The following is a 24,790-nucleotide window of genomic DNA, read 5'->3' as shown; positions in this document are numbered from 1 at the left end:
TCCAAAGGTTCTCCAAAGGTTCTCCAAAGGTTCTCCAAAGGTGGCATCTCAAGAGGGTCAAATCGAGGTGAAAGGAGGTGGATTTGGGTTCTCCAAAGATTCTCCAAAGGTGACACCAAAACTGGGGTAGAAGTTGGTCAAAATTGGGGGGAAAGGAGGTGGGTTTGGGTTCTCACAAGGTTCTCCAAAGGTGACACCAAAACTGGGTGGAAATTGGTCAGAATTGGGTGAAAGGAGGTGGGTTTGGATCTTCAAGAAGTTCTCCAAAGGTGAGACCTCAACAGGGGTCAAATTGGGGTAAAAGAACGTAGATTTGGATTCTCCAAAGGTTCTCCAAAGGTGACGCCAAACCTGGGGTGGAAATTGGTCAAAATTGGGGTGAAAGGAGGTGGGTTTGGGTCTTCAAGAGGTTCTCCAAAGGTGACATCTCAACAGGGGTCAAACTGGGGTAAAAGAACCTAGATTGGGGTTCTCCAAAGGTTCTCCAAAGGTGACACCAAAACTGGGGTGGAAATTGGTCAAAATTGGGGTGAAAGGAGGTGGGTTTGTGTTCTCCAAAGGTTCTCCAAATGTTCTCCAAAGGTGACACCAAAACTGGGGTGGAAATTGGACAAAATTGGGGTGAAAGGAGGTGGGTTTGGGTCTTCAAGAGGTTCTCCAAAGGTGACATCTCAAGAGGGGTCAAATTTGGGGTGAAAGGAGGTGGATTTGGGTCCTCACGAAGTTCTCCAAAGGTGAGACCTCAATAGGGGTCAAATTGGGGTGAAAGGAGGTGGGTTTGGGTTCTCCAAAGGTTCTCCAAAGGTGACATCTCACCTTGGGGTTAAAGTGGATGAAACTGGGGTGAAGGGAGGTGCTCTTGAGGTTCTCCTGAGGTTCTCCAAAATGGAATCCTCACCCAGGGCTGGAATTTGGGGTCAGGGGAGGTGGTTTTGGGTCCTCTTGAGGTTCTCCAAATCAGGTTTTGGGTTCTCCTGAGGTTCTCCAACCTCACCTTGGGGTTAAATGAGATGAAACTGGGGTCAGAGGAGATGGTTTTGGGTCCTTCTGAGGTTCTCCAAATCAGGTTTTGGGTTCTCCTGAGGTTCTCCAAGGTGACATCTCACCTTGGGGTTAAAAGGGATGAAACTGGGGTGAAGGGAGGTGGTTTTGGGTTCTCTTGAGGTTCTCCTGAGGTTCTCCAGAACTGAATCCTCACCCAGGGCTGGAATTTGGGGTCAGAGGAGGTGCTTTTGTGTCCTCCTCACCTTCTCCAGCAGTGATTTAGAACCCTCCCGAGATACCACCTCACCCGGGGCTGTACCTTTGTGGCGGGGCCGAGGTGGCCTGGTGGAGGTCCCTGGTGACCCAAGGGCTGTCCCCGATGTCCCCGCAGGTGGGGCCAGCTGGGAGGAGCGCAACGCCCGCACCTTCAACATCGAGGGCACGTCCTACGCGCTGCTGGCCCTGCTGGAGATGGACAGGTCCCAGCTGGCCGGGCCGGTGGTGCGCTGGTTGGCCCAGCAGAACTACTACGGAGGAGGTTACGGGTCCACCCAGGTGGGACATCCTGGGGACATCCCTGGTGGTGATGGTGGGACAGGGGTGGGAGTTGGGGTTTCGGGACAGCGTGGGTGGCACAGGAGGGGAAGGTCAGGCAGAAGAGGTTGGGGTGGTCCAGGTGGTGTCACCAAGGCTTGGTGGCACCAATGTGACCTTGAGGTGACTCAGAAGAGTTCAGGGTGGTCCAGGTGGTGTCACCAAGGCTTGGTGGCACCAATGTGACCTCAAGGTCACGCAGAAGGTCTGGTGGGTTCTCCACCAGTGTCCCAAGTCCTGGTGACCCCAGTGTCCTCTCAAGCCACCCAGGAGAACTTGTGGGTTCTCCACCAGTGTCACCAAGCTCTGGTGGCACCAATGTCACCTGAAGGTTGCTCTGAAGAGGTTGGGGTGGTCCAGGTGGTGTCACCAAGCTCTGGTGGCACCAATGTCACCCGAAGGTTACTCAGATGATCTGGTGGGTTCTCCACCAGTGTCCCCAAGCCATGGTGACTCTGATGTCCCCTCAAGGCCATCCAGGAGAACTTGTGGGTTCTCCACCCAGCGTCACCAAGTCTTGGTGGCACCAATGTCATCTCGAGGTGACTCAGAAGAGGTTGGGGTGGTCCAGGTGGTGTCACCTCGAGGTTACTCAGAAGATCTGGTGGGTTATCCAGCAGTGTCCCCAAGCCATGGTGACTCTGATGTCCCCTCAAGGCCATCCAGGAGAACTTGTGCCCTCTCCACCCAGTGTCCCCAAGCCATGGTGACCCCAATGTCACCTGAAGGTGACTCTGAAGAGTTCAGGGTGGTCCAGGTGGTGTCACCAAGCTCTGGTGGCACCGATGTGACCTCAAGGTCACGCAGAAGGTCTGGTGGGTTCTCCACCAGTGTCACCAAGGCCTGGTGGCACCAATGTCACCTGAAGGTTGCTCTGAAGAAGTTGGAGTGGTCCAGGTGGTGTCACCAAAGTCTGGTGGCAGCAATGTCACCTCGAGGTTACTCTGAAGATCTTACGGGTTCTCCATCAATGTCCCCAAGCCATGGTGACCCCAATGTCCCCTCAGGCCACCATCCTGGTGTCCCCAAGCCATGGTGACTCTGATGTCCCCTCAAGGCCATCCAGGAGAACTTGTGGGTTCTCCACCCAGTGTCACCAAGTCTTGGTGGCATCAATGTCACCTCAAGGTGACTCAGAAGAGGTTGGGGTGGTCCAGGTGGTGTCACCTCGAGGTTACTCAGAAGATCTGGTGGGTTCTCCAGCAGTGTCCCCAAGCCATGGTGACCCCAGTGTCCCCTCAAGGCCATCCAGGAGAACTTGTGGGTTCTCCACCCAGCGTCACCTCGAGGTTGCTCAGAAGAGGTTGGGGTGGTCCAGGTGGTGTCACCAAGGCCTGGTGGCACCAATGTGACCTCAAGGTCACGCAGAAGGTCTGGTGGGTTCTCCACCAGGGTCACCAAGGCCTGGTGGCACCAATGTCACCTGAAGGTTGCTCTGAAGAGGTTGGGGTGGTCCAGGTGGTGTCACCAAAGTCTGGTGGCAGCAATGTCACCTCGAGGTTACTCTGAAGATCTTATGGGTTCTCCATCAGTGTCCCCAAGCCATGGTGACCCCAAATGTCCCCTCAGGCCACCATCCTGGTGTCCCCAAGCCATGGTGACTCTGATGTCCCCTCAGGCCACCCAGGAGAACTTGTGGGTTCTCCACCCAGTGTCACCAAGGCCTGGTGGCACCAATGTCACCTCAAGGCCACTCAGAAGATCTGGTGGGTTCTCCACCACTGTCCCCAAGTCCTGGTGACCCCAGTGTCCTCTCAAGCCATCCAGGAGAACTTGTGGGTTCTCCACCCAGTGTCACCAAGCCCTGGTGACCCCAAATGTCCCCTCAGGCCACCATCCTGGTGTCCCCAAGCCATGGTGACTCTGATGTCCCCTCAGGCCACCCAGGAGAACTTGTGGGTTCTCCACCCAGTGTCACCAAGTCTTGGTGGCACCAATGTCACCTTGAGGTGACTCTGAAGAGTTCAGGGTGGTCCAGGTGGTGTCACCAAGGTTTGGTGGCACTGGTGTCACCTCAAGGTCATGCAGAAGAGGTTGGGGTGGTCCAGGTGGTGTCACCTCGAGGTTACTCTGAAGATCTTATGGGTTCTCCATCAGTGTCCCCAAGCCCTGGTGGCACCAATGCCCCCTCAGGCCACCCAGGAGAACTTGTGGGTTCTCCACCCAGTGTCACCAAGGTCTGGTGGCATCAATGTGACCTGAAGGTTACTCAGATGAGCTGGTGGGTTCTCCACCAGTGTCCCCAAGCCATGGTGGCCCCAATGTCCCCTCAGGCCACCATGCTGGTGTTCCAAGTGCTGGCCCGGTACCAGGTGGACACAGAGCTGGTGTCCCAAGCCCTGGTGACACTGATGTCCATCCAGGAGACCTTGTAGGTTCTCCATCAGTGTCCCCAAGCCCCGGTGACCTCAGTGTCCACCCAGAATGTCTTGTGGGTTCTCCATCAGTGTCCCCAAGCCCTGGTGACCCCGGTGTCCCCTCAGGCCACCATCGTGGTGTTCCAAGCACTGTCCCAGCACACACAGCTGGTGTCCCCAAGCCCTGGTGACACTGATGTCCATCCAGGAGACCTTGTACGTTCTCCATCAGTGTCCCCAAGCCCTGGTGACACCAATGTCCCCTCAGGCCACCATCCTGGTGTCCCCAAGCCCTGGTGACCCCGGTGTCCCCTCAGGCCACCATCCTGGTGGTGTCCCCAAGCCCCGGTGACCCCAATGTCCCCTCAGGCCACCATCCTGGTGTCCCCAAGCCCTGGTGACACCAATGTCCCCTCAAGGCCACCCAGAAGATCTGGTGGGTTCTCCATCAATGTCCCCAAGCCCTGGTGACCCTGGTGTCCACCCAGAAGATCTGGTGGGTTCTCCATCAATGTCCCCAAGCCCTGGTGACCCCGGTGTCCCCTCAGGCCACCATCGTGGTGTCCCCAAGCCCTGGTGACCCTGGTGTCCAACCAGAAGATCTTGTGGGTTCTCCATCAATGTCCCCAAGCCCTGGTGACCCCGGTGTCCCCTCAGGCCACCATGCTGGTGTTCCAAACACCGTCATAGTACACACAGGTGGTGTCCCCAAGCCCCGGTGACCCCGCTGTCCCCTCAGGCCACCATCCTGGTGTTCCAAGCGCTGGCCCGGTACCAGGTGGACACAGAGCTGGTGTCCCCAAGCCCTGGTGACACTGATGTCCATCCAGGAGACCTTGTAGGTTCTCCATCAGTGTCCCCAAGCCCCAGTGACACCGATGTCCCCTCAGGCCACCATGCTGGTGTCCCCAAGCCCTGGTGACACCAATGTCCCCTCAGGCCACCATCCTGGTGTTCCAAGCACTGTCCCAGCACACACAGCTGGTGTCCCCAAGCCCTGGTGACCCTGGTGTCCATCCAGGAGATCTTGTGGGTTCTCCATCAGTGTCCCCAAGCCCTGGTGACTGTGGTGTCCCCTCAGGCCACCATCCTGGTGTTCCAAGCGCTGGCCCGGTACCAGGCGGTGGCGCGGGCGCAGGAGCAGCTGGAGCTGGACGTGTCGGTGCTGCTGCCGCGCCGCGCCAGCCCCGTCCGCTACCGCATCGAGAACCGCAACGCGCTGGTGGCGCGCTCGGCCGAGGTAACGGCGCTGCCGCCTGGCACTGCCGCCTGGCACCTGGCACCTGTCCCTGGCACCTGTCCCTGGCACCTGTCCCTGTCCCTGGCACCTGTCCCTGTCCCTGGCACCTGGCACCTGTCCTTGGCACCTGTCCCTGGCACCTGCCACCTTCCATTGGCACCTGTCCCTGTCCCTGGCACCTTCCATTGGCACCTGTCCCTGTCCCTGGCACCTGTCCCTGTCCCTGGCACCTGCCATTGGCACCTGTCCTTGTCCCTGGCACCTGCCATTGGCACCTGTCCCTGTCCCTGGCACCTGTCCCTGTCCCTGGCACCTGTCATTGGCACCTGTCCCTGTCCCTGGCACCTGTCCCTGTCCCTGGCACCTGTCCCTGTCCCTGGCACCTGTCCTTGGCACCTGCCATTGGCGCCTGTCCTTGTCCTTGGCACCTGTCCTTGTCACCTGGCACCCGCCATTGGCACCTGGCACCTGGCACCTGTCCTTGGCACCTGTCCTTGTCACCTGGCACCCGCCATTGGCACCTGGCACCTGCCATTGGCACCTGTCCCTGTCACCTGTCCTTGTCCTTGGCACCTGTCCTTGGCACCTGTCCCTGTCACCTGTCCTTGGCACCTGCCATTGGCACCTGGCACCTGTCACCTGTCCCTGACACCTGTACCTGGCACCTGGCACCTGAAATTGTCCCTGTCCTTGTCTCTGGCATTGGCACCTGTCCCTGTCATCTGTCACCTGGCACCTGTCCTTGGCACCTGTCCTTGTCACCTGGCACCTGTCCTTGGCATCTGTCCCTCTCCTTGGCACCTGTCCCTGTCCCTGACACCTGTACCTGGCACCTGTGCCCTGGAATTGTCCCTGTCCTTGTCCCTGGCATTGTCACCTGTCCCTGTCTCTGTCACCTGTCCCCTGGCATTGTCACCTGGCATTGTCACCACTCATCTTTCCCTGGCATTGTCACCTGTCCTTGTTACCTGTCCTTGTCACCTGTCCCTGTCACCTGGCACCTGGAATTGCCCCTGTCCCTGGCACTGTCACCTGTCCTTGGCACCTGTCCCTGTCCTTGTTGCCTGTCCTCTGGCATTGTCACCTGGCACTGGCACCTGTCCCTGTCCCTGGCATCTGTCCATGTCCTTGTCACCTGTCCTTGTCACCTGTTACCTGTCCCTGGTAATGTCACCTGTCCTTGGTACCTGTTCCTGTCCCTGGCACCTGTTCCTGGCATTGTCACCTGTCCTTGTCACCTGTCCTTGTCACCTGTTCCTGTCCCTGGCACCTGATACCTGGAATTGTCTTGCCACCTGTCCCTGTCCTTGTCACCTGTCCTTGCCACCTGTTACCTGTCCCTGGCATTGTCACCTGTCCTTGTCACCTGTCCTTGGCCGCTGTCCTTGGCACCTGTCCCTGTCCCCTGGCACTGGCACCTGTCCCCTCCCAATGTCCCTTGTCCTGTCCCATTGTCCCCTGTGCTGTCCCAATGTCCCCTGTCCCCTCCCAAAGTCCTCAGTGTTTCCTATCCCCTCCCAATGTCCCCTCCCGATGTCCCCTGTCCCCTACCAGTGTCACCTGTCCCCTCCCAATGTCCCCTCCCAAAGTCCTCAATGTCCCCTGTCCCTTCCCAATGTCACCAATGTCCCCTGTCCCTCCTGGGGGCGTCCCCTGTCCTGTCCCAATGTCCCTTCCCAATGTCACCAATGTCCCCTGTCCCTCCTGGGGGCGTCCCCTGTCCTGTCCCAATGTCCCTTCCCAATGTCCCCTCCCGATGTCACCAACGTCCCCTGTCCCCTCCCAATGTCCCCTCCCGATGTCCCCTGTCCCCTCCCAGTGTCACCTGTCCCCTCCCAAAGTCCTCAATGTCCCCTGTCCCTTCCCAATGTCACCAATGTCCCGGTCCCTCCTGGGGATGTCCCCTGTCCTGTCCCAATGTCCCCTCCCAATGTCCCCGTCCCCTCCCAATGTCCTCTCCTGATGTCTCCTGTCCCTCCTGGGGATGTCCCCTGTCCCCTCCCGATGTCCCCAATGTCCCCTGTTCCCTCCCAATGTCACCAATGTCACCTGTCCTCTCCCAGTGTCCCCTGTCCCTCCTAGGGATGTCCCCTGTCCCATCCCGGTGTCCCCTCCCAATGTCCCCTCCCAATGTCCCCTTCTGATGTCCCCAATGTCCCCAATGTCCCCGATGTCCCCAATGTCCCAATGTCCCCAACGTCCCCAATGTCCCCAATATCCCCAATGTCCCCAATGTCCCCAATGTCCCCAGTGTCCCAATATCCCCAATATCCCCAATGCCCCCAATGTCCCCAATGTCCCCAGTGTCCCCGATGTCCCCGAAGTCCCCCAATGTCCCACTGTCCCCAATGTCCCCAATGTCCCCTCCTGATGTCCCCAATGTCCCCAATGTCCCCAATGTCCCCCGTGTCCCCAATGTCCCAATGTCCCCAATATCCCCAATGTCCCTTCAGACCAAGCACAACGAGGAGTTCACAGTCAAGGCCGAGGGCGTGGGCAAGGGGACAATGACAGTGGTCACCGTGTACCATTGTCCCCAATGTCCCCAATGTCCCAGTGTCCCCAATGTCCCCAATGACCCCAATGTCCCCAGTGTCCCCAATGTCCCCAATGTCCCCAATGTCCCCGATGTCCCCTCAGACCAAGCACAACGAGGAGTTCACGGTCAAGGCCGAGGGCGTGGGCAAGGGGACAATGACAGTGGTCACCGTGTACCACGCCAAGGTCCCCGAGAAGGAGGACAAGTGTGACAAGTTCCAGCTGAGCGTGGACGTGCAGGACGTCGACCACGGTGGGTCCCCAAGTGTCCCCTCCCTGTCCCGGCGGTGTCACCGCCAGCCCCTCCCCGTGTCCCCTCTGTGAGTGCCTCGTGTCACCTTTGATGTCACCTCATTGTCCCCACCCAGGCAAGGAGGAGCAGGACATCATCAGGACGGTCAAGATCAACATCTGCACCAGGTGGGGACAGTGGGGACAGTGGGGACACTGGGGGGACATTGGGGACAGTGGGGACAAGGGTGAAAATGGGGACACTGGGGGGATTTGGGACACTGGGGACATTGGGGACATTGGGGACACCAATGGGGACATTGGGGACATTTGGGACACTGGGGGGACATTGGGGACAGGGTGAGGAATAGGATGGAGGGACACAGGGGACATTGGGGACAGGGAGGGGATGTTGGGGTCAGGGACATAGAGAAAAGGATGGGGACATTGGGGACATTGGGGACATTGGGGACAGTGGGGACAGTGGGGACAGTGGGGTGGGAATGGGCTGGAGGGACACTGGGGACACTGGGGACATTGGGGACATTGGGGACATTGGGGTGGGGAATGGGCTGGAGGGACACTGGGGACAGTGGGGACAGTGGGGACATTGGGGACATTGGAAACATTGGGGACAGGGTGGGGAATGGGCTGGAGGGACACTGGGGACATTGGGGAGAACAGGGACAAGGGGGGGTCTTGAGGACATTGGGGCACTGGGACATTGGGGACATTGGGGGCACTGGGGACATTGGGGACATTGGGGGCACTGGGGATAGCAGGGACAAGGTGGGGACAGTGGGGACACTGGGGACAGGGTGAGGAATGGGATGGAGGGACACTGGTGACATTGGGGACACTGGGGACAAGGATGGTGACACTGGGAACAAAAAGCACTCACCTTGTCCCATGGGGACATTGGGGACATCGGGGAGGGGGCATTGGGGACACTGCAGGGGTGGGGACAGGCGGGGTGGCCTCAGCTGTGTCCCCACAGGTACCTGGACACCGTGGATGCCACCATGTCCATCCTGGACGTGTCCATGCTGACGGGCTTCACACCGGACGTGCAGGACCTCAGGAGGGTCAGTGTGGGGACATGGGGACACTGTGGGGACACTGAGGGGACATGGGGTCACTGAGGGGACATGGGGACACTGAGGGAGACATGGGGACACTGAGGGGACACCGTGGATGCCACCGTGTCCATGCTGACGGGCTTCACACCAGACGTGCAGGACCTCAGGAGGGTCAGTGTGGGGACATGGGGACACTGAGGGGACATGGGGTCACTGAGGGGACATGGGGACACTGAGGGAGACATGGGGACACCACAAGGACACGGGGACAGCGAAGGGACATGGAGACACCTCAGGGACATGGGGTCACCAGGGGGACATGGGGACACTGTGAGGACATGGGGACAGCAGGGGGACATGGGGACAAAGACAGGGGACCCCAAGTCTTAGTGCCATCATGTGCCACCATGTCCCCTCATTGCCACACGTGCGTCCTTGTGTCCCCACATCCTTGTTGTCCCCATGTGTCCCCCGTGCCCGGTGTCACACTGTCCCCGCTGTCCCCAAATGTCACACTGTCCCCACTGTCACTCTGTCCCCGCTGTCCCCAATGTCACTCTGTCCCCAATGTCACACTTCCCCATTGTCCCCAATGTCACTCTGTTCTCAATGTCACACTGTCCCCTCCGTCCCAGTGTCACACTGTCCCCAGTGTCCATGTCACACTGTCCCCATTGTCCCCCATGCCAAATGTCACTCTGTCCCCACTGTCCCCGGTGTCACTCTGTCCCCAATGTCGCTCTGTCCCTCCTGTCCCTGCTATCCCCAATGTCACGCTGTCCCCATTGTCCCCAATGTCCCACTGTCCCCAATGTCCTGGTGTCACTCTGTCCCTGCTATCCCCAATGTCGCTCTGTCCCCAGTGTCACTCTGTCCGCGCTGTCCCCACTGTCCCCGATGTCACTCTGTCCCTCTGTCCCTGTGTCCCCAGCTGTCCGAGGGCGTGGACAGGTACATCTCCAAGTTCGAGCTGGACCAGGACAAAGAGCGGAGCAACGTCGTCATTTACCTGGACAAGGTGGGGACACTGGGGACACTGGGGACATTGGGGCCACTGGGGACACGGGGGTGGGGACAGAACTGGGGTGGTGGCAGGGACAAAAGGTGGGACAGGGATGGGGACAAGGTGGGGCAGGGATGGGACAGGGACAGGGACCAGGGTGGAGTTGGGGACATGAGCAGGGACAGGAGGGGGACAGGACTGGGGTGGTGACAGGGACAAGATGGGACAATGGCAAGGTGGGACAGGAATAGGACAGGATGGAGACAGGGTGGGACAGGGATGGGGACAAGGTGGGACAGGGACAGGGACATGGTGGGGCAGGGACATGGTGGGACAAGGACGGGGACATGGTGGGACAGGGATGGGGACAAGATGTCACAGGACCCAAGATGGAGTTGGGGACATGAGCAGGGACAGGAGGGTGACAGGCGTGATGATGAAGGTGGGGACACGGGGGACACTGGGGACAGGAGGGACATGGGGACAAGGTGGGACAGGAGTGTGAGAGGACTGGGGTGGGGACAGGGACAATGAGGGGGGACAGGGACAGGGGTCAGGATGGCGTTGGGGACATGGGCAGGGACAGGAAGGGGACAAGGCTGTGACAGGGACACAGCTGGGACAGGGGTGGTGACAGCAACAGTCTCAAGGTGGTGACAAGGACAGGGATGGGTGGGGACAGCACGGGGACGTGGCTGGGGACAGGACCGGGTGCACTGGGGAGGTGGCTCGCAGCCTGAGTGCCACCCCCATGTCCCCTGTCCCTGTCCTGGTGTCCCCCTGTCCCCCTGTCTCTGTCCCCTGTCCCTGTCCGCTGTCCCCATCCCTGTCCCTGTTGTTGTCCCATGTCCCTCTACCATGTCCCATGTCCCCTGTCCCTGTCCCTTTCCCCTGTCCCCTGTCCTTGTCCCTTGTCCCTTGTCCCTTGTCCCTGTCATTGTCCATCTCCCCTACCCCCTGTCCCTGTCCCCATTGCTGTCCCCATCCCTGTCCCCTGTCCCTGTGGCTCTCCCTATGCCTTTCCCCTGTCCCCATCCCTGTCCCTGCCGCCATCCCTGTCCCTGTTGTTGTCCCATGTCCCTCTACCATGTCCCATGTCCCCTGTCCCTTTCCCCTGTCCCCTGTCCTTGTCCCTGTCCCCTGTCCCTGTCATTGTCCATCTCCCCTACCCCCTGTCCCTGTCCCCATTGCTGTCCCTGTCCCCGTGCTGTCCCCTGTCCCTGTCACCATGCTGTCCCTGTCCCTGTCCCTGTCCCCATCCCTGTCCCCATCCCTGTCCCTGTCCCCATCCCTGTCCCTGTCCCTGTCCCTGTCCCTGTCCCTGTCCCTGTGGCTCTCCCTATGCCTTTCCCCTGTCCCCATCCCTGTCCCTGTCCCTGTCCCTGTCCCTGTCCCTGTCCCTGTCCCTGTCCCCATCCCCATCCCTGTCCCTGTCCCCGTCCCTGTCCCTGCGCTGTCCCCGCGCTGTCCCCAGGTGTCACACAGGGCCCAGGAGTGTTTCGCCTTCAAGGCCCACCAGAGGTTCCAGGTGGGGCTGATCCAGCCGGCGGCCGTCAGCGTCTACAGCTACTACAGCATCGGTGTGTCCCTGTCACTGTGTCACTGTCACTGTCACTGTCACTGTGTCACTGTGTCATTGTCATTGTCCTACAGCTACTACAGCATCGGTGTGTCACTGTCACTGTCACTGTCACTGTGTCATTGTGTCATTGTCACTGTCACTGTCACTGTGTCACTGTGTCACTGTCACTGTCACTGTCACTGTCAGCGTCTACAGCTACTACAGCATCGGTGTGTCACTGTCACTGTCACTGTCACTGTCACTGTCACTGTCACTGTGTCACTGTCACTGTGTCACTGTCATTGTCACTGTCAGTGTCTACAGCTACTACAGCATCGGTGTGTCACTGTCACTGTCACTGTCACTGTCACTGTCACTGTGTCATTGTCACTGTCACTGTCAGCGTCTACAGCTACTACAGCATCGGTGTGTCCCTGTCACTGTCACTGTCACTGTCACTGTCACTGTGTCATTGTGTCATTGTCATTGTCATTGTCACTGTCATTGTCATTGTCAGTGTCTACAGCTACTACAGCATCGGTGTGTCACTGTCATTGTCACTGTGTCACTGTCATTGTCACTGTGTCACTGTCACTGTCACTGTCACTGTCCTTGTCACTGTCACTGTCAGCGTCTACAGCTACTACAGCATCGGTGTGTCACTGTCACTGTCACTGTCACTGTGTCACTGTCATTGTGTCACTGTGTCACTGTGTCATTGTCACTGTCACTGTCAGCGTCTACAGCTACTACAGCATCGGTGTGTGACTGTCACTGTCACTGTCACTGTGTCATTGTGTCATTGTCATTGTCATTGTCACTGTCCCTGTCTACAGCTACTACAGCATTGGTGTGTGACTGTCACTGTCACTGTGTCACTGTCATTGTCACTGTCACTGTCATTGTCACTGTCACTGTCAGCGTCTACAGCTACTACAGCATCAGTGTGTCCCTGTCACTGTCATTGTCACTGTCACTGTCACTGTCATTGTCACTGTCACTGTCACTGTGTCATTGTGTCATTGTCACTGTCTGTGTCACTGTCAGCGTCTACAGCTACTACAGCATCGGTGTGTCACTGTCACTGTCACTGTCACTGTGTCACTGTGTCACTGTCATTGTCACTGTCAGCGTCTACAGCTACTACAGCATCGGTGTGTCACTGTCATTGTCACTGTGTCACTGTCATTGTCACTGTCACTGTGTCACTGTCACTGTCAGTGTCATTGTCAGCGTCTACAGCTACTACAGCATCGGTGTGTCACTGTCATTGTCACTGTCACTGTGTCACTGTGTCACTGTCATTGTCACTGTCCCTGTCTACAGCTACTACAGCATCGGTGTGTCACTGTCACTGTCATTGTCACTGTGTCACTGTGTCACTGTGTCACTGTCATTGTCATTGTCAGTGTCTACAGCTACTACAGCATCAGTGTGTCACTGTCATTGCCACCTCTGTCACTGTCCCTGTCTACAGCTACTACAGCATTGGTGTGTGACTGTCACCGTCATTGTCACTGTCACTGTTCCTGTCACTGTCCTCTCTGTCCCCTCCCTGTCCCTGTCCCTGTCCCTGTCCCCATCCCTGTCCCCATCCCTGTCCCCTCCCTGTCCCTGTCCTCTCCCTGTTCCTGTCCCTGTCCTTGTCCCCTGTCCTTGTCCCTGTCCCAGTTGTCCCCACTGTCCCCACTGTCCCCTGCTGTCCCCAACTGTCCCCTGCTGTCCCCTGCTGTCCCCTGCTCTCCCCTGATGTCCCCTGTTGTCCCCACTGTCCCCTGCTGTCCCTGCTGTCCCCCACTGTCCCCTGCTGTCCCTGCTGTCCCCAACTGTCCCCTGCTGTCCCCTGATGTCCCCGTGTCCCCGCAGACGATCGCTGTACGCGGTTCTACCACCCGGACAAGGAGGGAGGGAAACTGAACAAGATCTGCCAGGGGGACGTTTGTCGCTGTGCCGAAGGTGACACGGGGACGGGGGGGACACGTCATGGCCATGGTGGGACACGGGGACAGGGTGGGCGGGGGGGGACACTGGTCATGGTCATGGTGGGGACATGTCAATGATGAGATGTGCCATGTCACCATGATGGGGATGTGTCATGTTCATGGTGGGGACAAGTCATGGTCATGGTGGGTCACGTTGATGTGATGGGACACTTCATGGCCATGGTGGGACAGTCAGGGTTCATGGTGGGACACGTTGATGTGATGGGACATGTCATGGCCATGGTGGGACAGTCAGGGTTTATGGTGGGACACATCATGGTCATGGTGGGGACATGTCATGGTCATGGTGGGACACGTTGATGTGATGGGACACTTCATGGCCATGGTGGGACAGTCAGGGTTCATGGTGGGACACGTTGATGTGATGCTTCATGGCCATGGTGGGATACGTCATGGTCATGGTGGGACACATTGATGTGATGGGACACCTCATGGCCATGGTAGGGACATGTCCCTGGCCATGGTGGAACACATCATGGTCATGGTAGGGACATCTCATGGTCACTTTCACTGTCATTGTCATGGTGGGACACCTGAATGATGAGATGTCACATGTCACCATGATGGGAACGTGTCATGGTCATGATGGGGACATGTCCCTGCCACGATGGGACATGTCATGTTCATGGTGGGACAAGTCATGGTCATGGTGGGTCACGTTGATGTGATGGGACACTTCATGGCCATGGTGGGACAGTCAGGGTTCATGGTGGGACACGTTGATGTGATGCTTCATGGCCATGGTGGGACACGTCACGGTCATGGTGGGGCATGTTGATGTGATGGGACACTTCATGGCCATGGTAGGGACATGTCCCTGGCCATGGTGGGACACATCATGGTCATGGTGGGGACATCTCATGGTCATGGTGGGACACCTGAATGATGAGATGTCACATGTCACCATGATGGGAACGTGTCATGGTCATGATGGGGACATGTCCCTGCCATGATGGGGACATGTCATGTTCATGGTGGGACACGTCATGGTCATGGTGGGACACGTGGATGTGATGGGACACTTCATGGTCATGGTGGGGACATGTCATGGCCATGGTGGGACACATCAGTGATGAGATGTCACATGTCACCATGATGGGAATGTGTCATGGTCATGATGGGACATGTCCTGCCATGATGGGGACATATCATGCTCATGGTGGGACACATCATGGTCATGGTGGGACACGTGGATGTGATGGACACTTCATGGCCATGGTAGGGACACGTCAGGGTTCATGGTGGGACACGTTGATGTGATGCTTCATGGCCATGGTGGGACACGTTCGTGGTGGGACGCATTGATGTGATGGGACACTTCATGGCCATGGCAGGGACATGTCATGTTCATGGTGGGACACATCATGGACATGGTGGGGACATCTCATGGTCATGGTGGACACCTGAATGATGAGATGTCACATGTCACCATGATGGGAACGTGTCATGGTCATGATGGGGACATGTCCCTGCCATGATGGGGACATGTCCCTGGCCATGGTGGGACACATCATGTTCATGGTGGGACACGTCATGGTCATGGTGGGACACGTTGATGTGATGGGACACTTCATGGCCATGGTGGGACACATCAATGATGAGATGTCACATGTCACCATGATGGGGACATGTCATGGCTATGATGGAGAAATGTCCTGGTCATGATAGGGACGTGCCATGGTCATGGTGAGACACGTTGATGTGATGAGACACTTCATGGTCATGATGGGGACATGTCCTGGCCATGGTGGGACACGTTGATGTGGATGTGGTGGGACACTTCATGGCCATGGTGGGACACGTTGATGTGGATGTGGTGGGACACTTCATGGTCATGGTGGGACATGTCCTGGTCATGATGGGGACGTGTCATGGTCATGGTGAGATGCATTGATGTGATAGGACATGTTATGGACATGATGGGGACATGTCCCTGCCATGATGGGGACATGTCCTGGTCATAGTGGGACACATCAATGATGAGATGTCACATGTCACCATGGTGGGGACATACCCTGGCCATGATGGGGACACTTCATAGCCATGATGGGGACATGTCCCTGCCGTGGTGGGACACGTTGTGGCCATGGTGGGACACACCCCTGAGGAACTGTCACAGGTTACCACCACAATGGGGACATGTCTCTGCCATGGTGGGACAGGTCATGAACCTGGTTGGACACGTCATCGATGAGATGTCACATGTCATGACTGTGATGGGGACACGTCCCTGCCACAGTTGACCTTGTCATGACTGTGTCCCCGTGATGTCCCCACGATGTCCCCATGATGTCCCCACAGAGACCTGCCTCAAGCTCCAGGAGGAGCCCGTGGACATCACGGTCAACCAACGCATCGAGAAGGCCTGCGAGCCCGGGGTGGACTTCGGTGAGACATGGGGACAGCGGGGACACTGGGGACATTTGGGACATTGGGGGACATTGGGGGACATTGGGGACATCAGGGAACGTTGGGGACAATGGAGACACTGGGGACATTGGAAGCAATGGGGACATTGGGGACAATGGAGACATTGAGGGCAACGGGGACATCAGGTATGTTGGGGACAATAGGGATAATAGGAACAATGGGGGCAATGGGGACATTGGGGACAATGGGGGTAATTGGGACATAGGGGACAATGGGGATGTTGGGGACATTGGTGATATTTGGGACATTGGGGGACAATGGGGGACATTGGGGACATTGGGGGAAATGGGGACATTGGGGACAAAAGGGCAATGGAGATATTGGGGCATTTGGGACACTGGGGACAATGGGGACACTGGGAACACTGGGGGAATTGGGGACATTGGAACCAATGGGGACATTGGGGACAATGGAGACAATGGGGACATCTGGGACATCAGGGATGTTGGGGACAATAGGGATAATGGGGGAAATGGGAGCAATGGGGACATTGGGGACACTGGAGTTATTAGGGGCATTTGGGACATTGGGGACATTGGAGACATCAGGGATGTGGACAATGGGATAATGGGGAAATGGAGACAATGGGGACATCTGGGACATTGGGGACAATGGGGACATTGAAGGCATTGGGGACATTGGGTACAACAGGGACATCGCGGACATTGAGGGACAATGGGGACACTGAGAGCATTGAGGACATTGGGAACATTTGGGACATCAGGGACATTGGGGACATCAGGGACACAGGGGACATGGGGTGATAAGGGTTCATGGCGGGTGGCATTAGGGACATCAGGGACATGGCAGGACCAGGGAGGGACACAGTGGGGACAGGGGACACGGAAGGGCCACCCTGGGGGGGGGTGACTGTCCCCATTGTGTCCCCATTGTGTCCCCAATGTGTCCCCATTGTCCCCTGGCAGTGTACAAGGTGAGGGTGGTGGCACAGGGGTGACTGTCCCCAATGTCCCCAATGTCCTCAATGTCCCCATTGTCCCCTGGCAGTGTACAAGGTGAGGGCGGTGGCACAGGGGTGACTGTCCCATTGTCCCCAATGTGTCCCCAATGTCCCCATTGTCCCCTGGCAGTGTACAAGGTGAGGGCGGTGGCACAGGGGTGACTGTCCCCATTGTCCCCAATGTGTCCCCATTGTCCCCTGGCAGTGTACAAGGTGAGGGTGGTGGCACAGGGGTGACTGTCCCCAATGTCCCCAATGTGTCCCCATTGTCCCCTGGCAGTGTACAAGATGAGGGTGGTGGCACAGGGGTGACTGTCCCCAATGTCCCCAATGTGTCCCCATTGTCCCCTGGCAGTGTACAAGGTGAGGGCGGTGGCACAGGGGTGACTGTCCCCATTGTCCCCAATGTGTCCCCATTGTCCCCTGGCAGTGTACAAGGTGAGGGTGGTGGCACAGGGGTGACTGTCCCCATTGTCCCCATTGTCCCCAATGTGTCCCCATTGTCCCCTGGCAGTGTACAAGGTGAGGGTGGTGGCACAGGAGGAGACCCCGACCTACGACAATTTCGTCATGGAGGTGCTGTCGGTCATCAAGATGGGTACGGCCACCATGGGCTGGGGACAAGGCCACCACGGGGGGGACAAGGCCAGCATGGTGGGGACAAGGCGACCTCGGGGGGGACAAGGCCACCATGGTGGGGGTGACATGGTGGGGGTCACCTGAAGATGGGGACACTCAAGTGTGTTGGTTGGGGACAGCCAGGTGGGTCAATGTCACCCAACTGGGGTTGGTGTCACCCAATTGGGGCTGGTGTCACCCAATTGGAGTTGGTGTCACCCAAGAGAGTTCGGGGACACCCAGGTGGGTTGATGTCACTCAGGTGGGGTTGGTGTCACCCAGCTGGGGTCAATGTCACCGAATCGGGGTTGGTGCCATGGTGACACGGTGACACAGTGACACGGTGACACCGTGGCACGGTGACATGGTGCCATGGTGCCATGCTAACATGGTGACACAGTGACACGGTGCCATGGTGACACATTGACACGGTGACACAGTGCCATGGTGACACTGTGACGAGGTACCATGGTGACACAGTGACACGTTGCCGTGGTGACATGGTGCCATGGTGATACGGTGCCATGGTGACACGGTGACACTGTGCCATATTTGGGGGATGGAAGTGACGCTGTGGCATGGTGACACGGTGCCATGGTGACACTGTGCCATGGTGTCATGGTGACATCACGGTGACATGGTGCCATGGTTACACTGTGACATGGTGTTGTGGTGACACAGTGACATGGTGACATCATGGTGACACAATGACACAGTGCCATGGTTACACTGTGACATGGTGACATGGTGACATGGTGCCATTGTGACATGGTGCCATGGTGACACGGTGACACGGTGACACAGTGCCATTTTTGGGGGATGGAGGTGACACTGTGGCATGGTGCCATGGTGACACAGTGACACAGTGCCATGGCGACACAGTGCCATGGTGCCATGGTGACACGGTGACATGGTGCCATGGCGACATGGTGACTTCACAGTGACACGGTGATATGGTGCCATGGTACCATGGTGACACAGTGCCATGGAGACACAGTGCCATGGTGACACAGTGACACGGTGCCATATTTGGGGCATGGAGGTGACACAGTGCCATGGTGACACGGTGACATGGTGACATGGAGCCATGGTGCCATGGTGCCATGGTGCTATGGTGATACAGTGACATGGTGCCATGGTGACGCAGTGCCACCATGGTGACACAGTGACACGGTGCCATATTTGGGGCATGGAGGTGACACAGTGCCATGGTGACAGGGTGACACAGTGCCATGGTGACACGGTGACACGGTGCCATGGTGACACGGTGACACGGTGCCACGGTGACAGGCACGGACGAGAACCCGGCGGGCAGCAACAGGACCTTCGTGAGCCACCAGCAGTGCAGGGACACCCTGAGGCTGCAGACGGGACAGGACTACCTGCTCTGGGGACAGGCCAGCGACCTCTGGGCCAGCGGCAGACAGTAGGACACCGGCCCCAATGTCCCCAATGTCCCCTGGGTCCCCTGTGTCCCCATTGTCCCCTGTGTTCCCAGTGTCCCCACTGTCCCCATGGTCGCCATTGACGCCCATATCCCCATTGCCCCCACTGTCCCCTGAATTCCCACTGTCCCCATGTCCCCATAGTCCCCATTGTCCTTTGTGTCCCCTGTGTCCCCCCTGTCCCAACTGTCCCCACTGTCCCCATTGCCCCCTATCCCCAGTGTCCCCACTGTCCCCATTGTCCCCATTGCCCCATGTCCCCTTTCTCCCATTTGTCCTTTATATCCCCATTGCCCCCACTGTCCCCTGAATTCCCACTGTCCCCATGTCCCCATAGTCCCCATTGTCCTCTGTGTCCCTGTGTCCCCACTGTCCCCTGTCCCCATTGTCCCCATTGCCCCATGTCCCTTTTCCCCCCATTTGTCCTTTATATCCCCATTGTCTCCTGAATTCTCAATGTCCCCATTGCCCCGTTGTCCCCAGTGTCCCAACTGTCCCCACTGTCACTACTGGCCCTATATCCCCATTGTCCACATTGTCCCCGGTGTCCCCTGTCCTCTATATCCCTATTGTCCCCATTGTCCCCATTGCCCCATTGTTCCCCATATCCCCTTTATCCCCACTTTCCCCACTGTCCCCACATCTGTTCCCATGTCCCCATGTTTGTCCCCATGTCCCCATGTTTGTCCCCATGTCCCCAGCTGTCCCCATTTCCCCTGTGTCCCTACTGTCACCACTGTCCCCTAAATTCCCCATTGTCCCCATTGCCCCATTGTCCCCAGTGTCCCAACTGTCACCACTGTCCCCTATATCCCCATTGTCCCCTATATCCCCTTTATCCCCACGGCCTCCACTGTCCCCACATCTGTCCCCATGTCCCGGTGTCCTCATAGCTGTCCCCATGTCCTCACGTTTGTCTCCATGTCCCCAGCTGTCCCCTGGGTCCCCTCTGTCCCCATTCTCCCTATTGCCCCTATATCCCCATTATCCCCATTGCCCTCTATCCCCAGTGTCTCAAATGTCCCTGTTGACCCCTGTGTCCCCATTGTCCCATTGTCCCCAACATCCCCAGTGTCTCAACTGTCCCCACTGTCACTATTGGCCCTATATCCCCAATGACCCCATTGTCCTCATTGCCCCCATATCCCCATTGTCCCCTGAATTCCAGATGTCCCCATTGTCCCCACTGTCCCCATTGCTCCTCTATTCCCATTGTCCCCACATTCCTAATGTCCCCACTGTCCCCACTGTCCCCATTATCTCTGCTGTCCCCATTGTCCCCATTGTCCCTCTATCCCCATTGTCCCCTAAATTCCTGATGTCCCCATTGTCCCCACTGCCTCCATTTTCCCCATTGTCCCCATGTCCCCACGGTTGTCTCCCTGTCTGTCCCTATTGTCCCCCTGTCTGTCCCCATGTCCCCAGCTGTCCCCCGTGTCCCCAGGTACCGGTACCTGATGGGCAAGGACACCTGGCTGGAGGAGTGGCCCTCGGAGGCCGCGTGCCAGGACGCGTCGCTCCAGCGCCGCTGCCAGGACTTCGTCGAGTTCTCCGAGAACATGGCGTTCTTCGGCTGTCCCACCTGAGCCCCCGAGGTGCCACCACCCCGGGGTGTCACCACCCTGAGGTGTCACCACCCTGGGGTGCCACCAACGTGAAGTGTCACCACTCTGAGGTGTCACCAACCCGCTGGTGGCACCCAATTCTGGAGTGTCACCAACCCCCCTCAGCTGGCACCCAGTCCCAGCTGAGTCCCCGAGGTGCCACCACCCTTGGGTGTCACCAACCTGAGGTGTCACCACCCCGGTCCTGGGGTGTCACCGCTCTTCTCCTGTCGCTTTTTGTCCCCTCCTCGCATTTTTTGGGGTTTTTTTGGTTAAAAAAGTAATTTCTGAGCAATTGGCTTTGGTGTCCTTGAAGGGGGGGATATGTGGGGACACCAAGGGGACATGGGGACATCAGAGGGGTCATGGGGACACCAGAGAGGACATAGGGACATCATAAGGGACATGGGGACACCATGAGGGACATGGGGACACCAGAGGGGACATGGGGACATCACAGGGGACATGGGGACACCACGGGTGTCACAGGGAAACCAGACCAGACATGGGGACATCACAAGGGACATGGGGACACCGGAAGGGTCATGGGGGCACCACAGAGGTCATGGGGACATCAGAGGGGACATGGGGACATCACAGGGGACACGGGGAAGTCAGAGGGGACATGGGGGCATCACAGGGGACATGGAGACACCACAAGGGACATGGGGACATCAAGGGGACATGGGGACACCATAACGGACATGGGGACATCCTAGGGGACATGGGGACATTCGAGAGGTCATGGGGACCCGGTAGGAGACAAAGGGACACCAGAGGGGACATGGGGACATCATAGAAGTCATGGGGACACCAGACAGGTCATGGGGACATCATAGGGGGCATGGGGACACCACGGGTGTCACAGGGAAACCAGACCAGACATGGGGACACCGGAAGGGTGGTGAGGACACCACAGGGGACATGGGGACACCACAGGGGACATGAGGACATCATGGGAGATATGGTGGCACCACAGAGGACATGGGGACGTCATAGGGGACGTGGGGACATCAGAGGGGATGTGGGGACACCATAAGGGACATGGGGACATCACAGGGGACATGGGGACACCACAAGGGACATGGGGACATCACAGGGGACATGGGGACATCAGAGGGGACATGGGTACATCATATGGGACATCGGGACACCACAGGGGCAGGGGGACTTCAGAGAGGCCATGGGGACATCACAGGGGACATGGGGACACCAAAGGGGGACATCATAAGGGACATGAGGATATCACAGGGGACATGGGGACCTGGTAGGAGACAGGGGGACACCAGAGGGGACATGGGGACATCAGAGAGGGCATGGGGACTTCAGAGAGGGCATGGGGACACCATAACGGACATGGGGACACCATAACGGACATGGGGACATCATCCAGGTCATGGGGACATGACAAGGGACATGGAGACATCAAATGGGACATGAGGAGATCATAACAGACATGGGGACACCAGAGGGGACATGGGGACATCAGAGGGACCATGGGGACATCAGAGAGGGCATGGGGACACCAGAGGGGACATGGGGACACCATAGGGGATGTGGGGACATCATCCAGGTCATGGGGACACCACAAGGGACATGGGGACATCAGATGGGACATGAGGACATCATAACAGACATGGGGACACCACAGGGGACATGAGGAGATCAGAGGGGGCGTGGGGACATGAGAGGGGACATGGGGACACCATGAGGGACAGGGGGACACCATAACAGTCAAGGACCCCAAACCCTGCACCCCGAATTTCCCAACCCAAACCCCACAACCAAATTCTGCACCCCGAATTTCCCACCCCCAAAATCTGCCCCAGATCCCCCCCCCAAATTTGCCCGTGAGCCCTAAAATTTGCCCCCAAAATCACCCCCAAAATCTGCCCCAGAGTCCCCAAAATTTAACCCCATGATCCCCAAAATCTACCCCAGGTCCCCCCAAAAATTGCCCCAGGTGCAGAGCATGGGGTGGGAAGTGCAGGGTGCAAAATTTGGGGTGCAGAATTTTGGGGTGCAGGATTTTGGGTGCAGAATTTGGGGTTCAGGGTTTGGGGTGAAGAATTTGGGGTCCCCACACCCTGGGGCAAATTTTAGGGGTTCTGGTGTTAAATTTGGGGGATTCCAGGACAAATTTTGGGGGTACCTGTGGCAAAATTTTGGGGGTTCTGGGGCGAATTTGGGGGTTCTGGGTTTAAATTTGAGGGTTCTGGGGTAAAGTTGGAACATCTGGGGCAAATTTTGGGGGATTTTCAGCAAATTTTGGACTGTCTGGGGCAAATTTGGGGGGTTCTGGGGTAAATTTGGGGGTTTGGGGCAAATTTGGGGGGATTTTTAGCAAATTTATGATTTTCTGAGCAAAATTTGGGGAATTCTGGGGTAAATTTGGGAGTTTGGGGCAAATTTTGGGGGATTTTTGACAAATTTATGATTTCCTGGGGCAAATTTTGGGGGATTTTGGGGCAAAATTTGGGGGATTCCAGGACAAATTTTCGGGGATTTTCAGCAAATGTTGGGGAGTTCTGGGGTAAATTTGGGAAGTTTGGGGCAAATGTTGGGGGATTTTTGGCAAATTTTGGCACTCTGGGGTAAATTTGGGGGAATTTTGGGAGGTTTTGGGGTAAATTTGGGGGGGATTTGCATTGGGGACCCCCCGATGTCCCCTCAGTGCCACCCCAGGGTTGTCACCCCCGTTATTTTGGGGACAATCCAGGCAGTAAAAAGAATCCATAAATAAATTTATTCATGAATTAATAAATAATTAATTAATGAGAGTCAGTAATAAATAATTCAATAAGAACAATAATTAATTAAGGACAATAATTAATTAAGGACAGCAGGGACCTCCCCCCCAAAGTGTCCCCAGTGTCCCCAAGGAGGTCCCAAGTGTCCAGCACTGGGTCCCCCAAATGTCCCCAAGTGTCCCCAAGTGTCCAGCACCGGGTCCACGAGGTCCCCAAACGTCCCCAAATGTCCCCAAGCACCAAATTTGGGGGCTCAGTGATGTCTCTTGATGTCCCCAAATCTTCAGGTGTGAAGGTCATCAATGTCACCTGATGTCCCCAATCTCTGGGCACAAGGTTTTGTCACCCAAATCTTCGGCCATGAGTGTCACGGGTGTCACCTGATGTCCCCAAATCTCTGGGTTTGGACGTCACCGATGTCCCTTGATGTCCCCAAATCTCCAGCCTTGGATATCACTGATGTCACCGGATGTCCCCAAATCTCAGGACACGGGGATCTTGTCACTCAAATCTCCAGCCTTGGAGGTCACCGATGTCCCTTGATGTCACCAAACCTTCAGGTTTGGAGGTCACCAATGTCCAGTGTCCCCAGATCTCCGGGCATTGTCCCCAAATCTCCAACCATGGATGCCACCGATGTCCCTTGATGTCCCCAAAACTCCGGGTTTGGATGTCACCAATGTCCCTTGTCCCCAAATTTCTGAGCATGGCCGTTTTGTCCCAAAATCTTTGGGTCTGAATGTCACCGATGTCCCTTGATGTCCCCAAACCTCCAATCATGGACGTCACCAATGTCCCTTGTCCCCAAACCTTTGGAGTTCACCAATGTTCCTTGATGTCCCCAAATCTCTGGGTCTGGACGTCACCGATGTCCCTCGATGTCCCCAAACCTCCACACTCGGGACTCCCAGATGTCCCCAAGCCCCATCCTGGCAGGTGACCAGCAGGACATGAGGACGGCCACCCCCTCATCAGCCCGGTGCCACCACCCGGTGCCACCACCCAGTGCCACCCCCTCATCAGCCCGGTGTCACCACCCGGTGCCACCACCAGGTGCCATCCCCTCATCAGCCCGGTGTCACCGCCAGGTGCCACCACCCGGTGCCACCACCCAGTGCCATCTCCTCATCAGCCCGGTGTCACCACCCGGTGCCACCACTTGGTACCACCACCAGGTGCCACCAGCTGCTGTCACCACCCGGTGCCACCACCAGGTGTCACCACCCGGTGCCACCACGCACTGTCCCCACCAGGTGCCACCACCCAGTGCCACCATCTGGTGCCACCCTCTCATCACCCCGGTGCCACCACCCAGTGCCACCAGCCACTGTTGTCACCCTGGTGCCACCACCCGGTGCCACCACCCAGTGCCACCACCAGGTGCCACCAGCT

General features: G+C 57.4%; 1 protein-coding gene across 2 annotated transcripts in view; it reads left to right on the top strand.

Moving 5' to 3' along the window:
- LOC135460910 (venom factor-like) overlaps nucleotides 1–21,117 on the top strand; it is a 65,340-nt gene extending 44,223 nt beyond the window's left edge. Inside the window, exons 29-40 of one of the 2 annotated variants that reach the window (XM_064737879.1) lie at nucleotides 1,376–1,539; nucleotides 5,017–5,175; nucleotides 7,816–7,966; nucleotides 8,082–8,133; nucleotides 8,942–9,029; nucleotides 9,955–10,041; nucleotides 11,501–11,606; nucleotides 13,454–13,543; nucleotides 15,892–15,978; nucleotides 17,496–17,579; nucleotides 18,890–19,025; nucleotides 20,489–21,117. In XM_064737879.1, coding sequence (XP_064593949.1) covers nucleotides 1,376–1,539; nucleotides 5,017–5,175; nucleotides 7,816–7,966; nucleotides 8,082–8,133; nucleotides 8,942–9,029; nucleotides 9,955–10,041; nucleotides 11,501–11,606; nucleotides 13,454–13,543; nucleotides 15,892–15,978; nucleotides 17,496–17,579; nucleotides 18,890–19,025; nucleotides 20,489–20,630 — 1,346 coding nt within the window. In that variant the 3' untranslated portion in view covers nucleotides 20,631–21,117. The remainder of the gene's footprint in view (nucleotides 1–1,375; nucleotides 1,540–5,016; nucleotides 5,176–7,815; nucleotides 7,967–8,081; nucleotides 8,134–8,941; nucleotides 9,030–9,954; nucleotides 10,042–11,500; nucleotides 11,607–13,453; nucleotides 13,544–15,891; nucleotides 15,979–17,495; nucleotides 17,580–18,889; nucleotides 19,026–20,488) is intronic. The other variant, XM_064737878.1, reaches the window with a different exon arrangement.
- Nucleotides 21,118–24,790: the final 3,673 nt, after the last annotated feature.

Source organism: Zonotrichia leucophrys, unplaced genomic scaffold, assembly GCF_028769735.1.
Source record: "Zonotrichia leucophrys gambelii isolate GWCS_2022_RI unplaced genomic scaffold, RI_Zleu_2.0 Scaffold_124_135276, whole genome shotgun sequence".
In the NCBI taxonomy this organism is placed as follows: Eukaryota; Metazoa; Chordata; class Aves; order Passeriformes; family Passerellidae; genus Zonotrichia; species Zonotrichia leucophrys.
The sequence above is the reverse complement of the archived record's forward strand: the minus strand, read 5'-3'. Positions and strand labels throughout refer to the sequence as shown.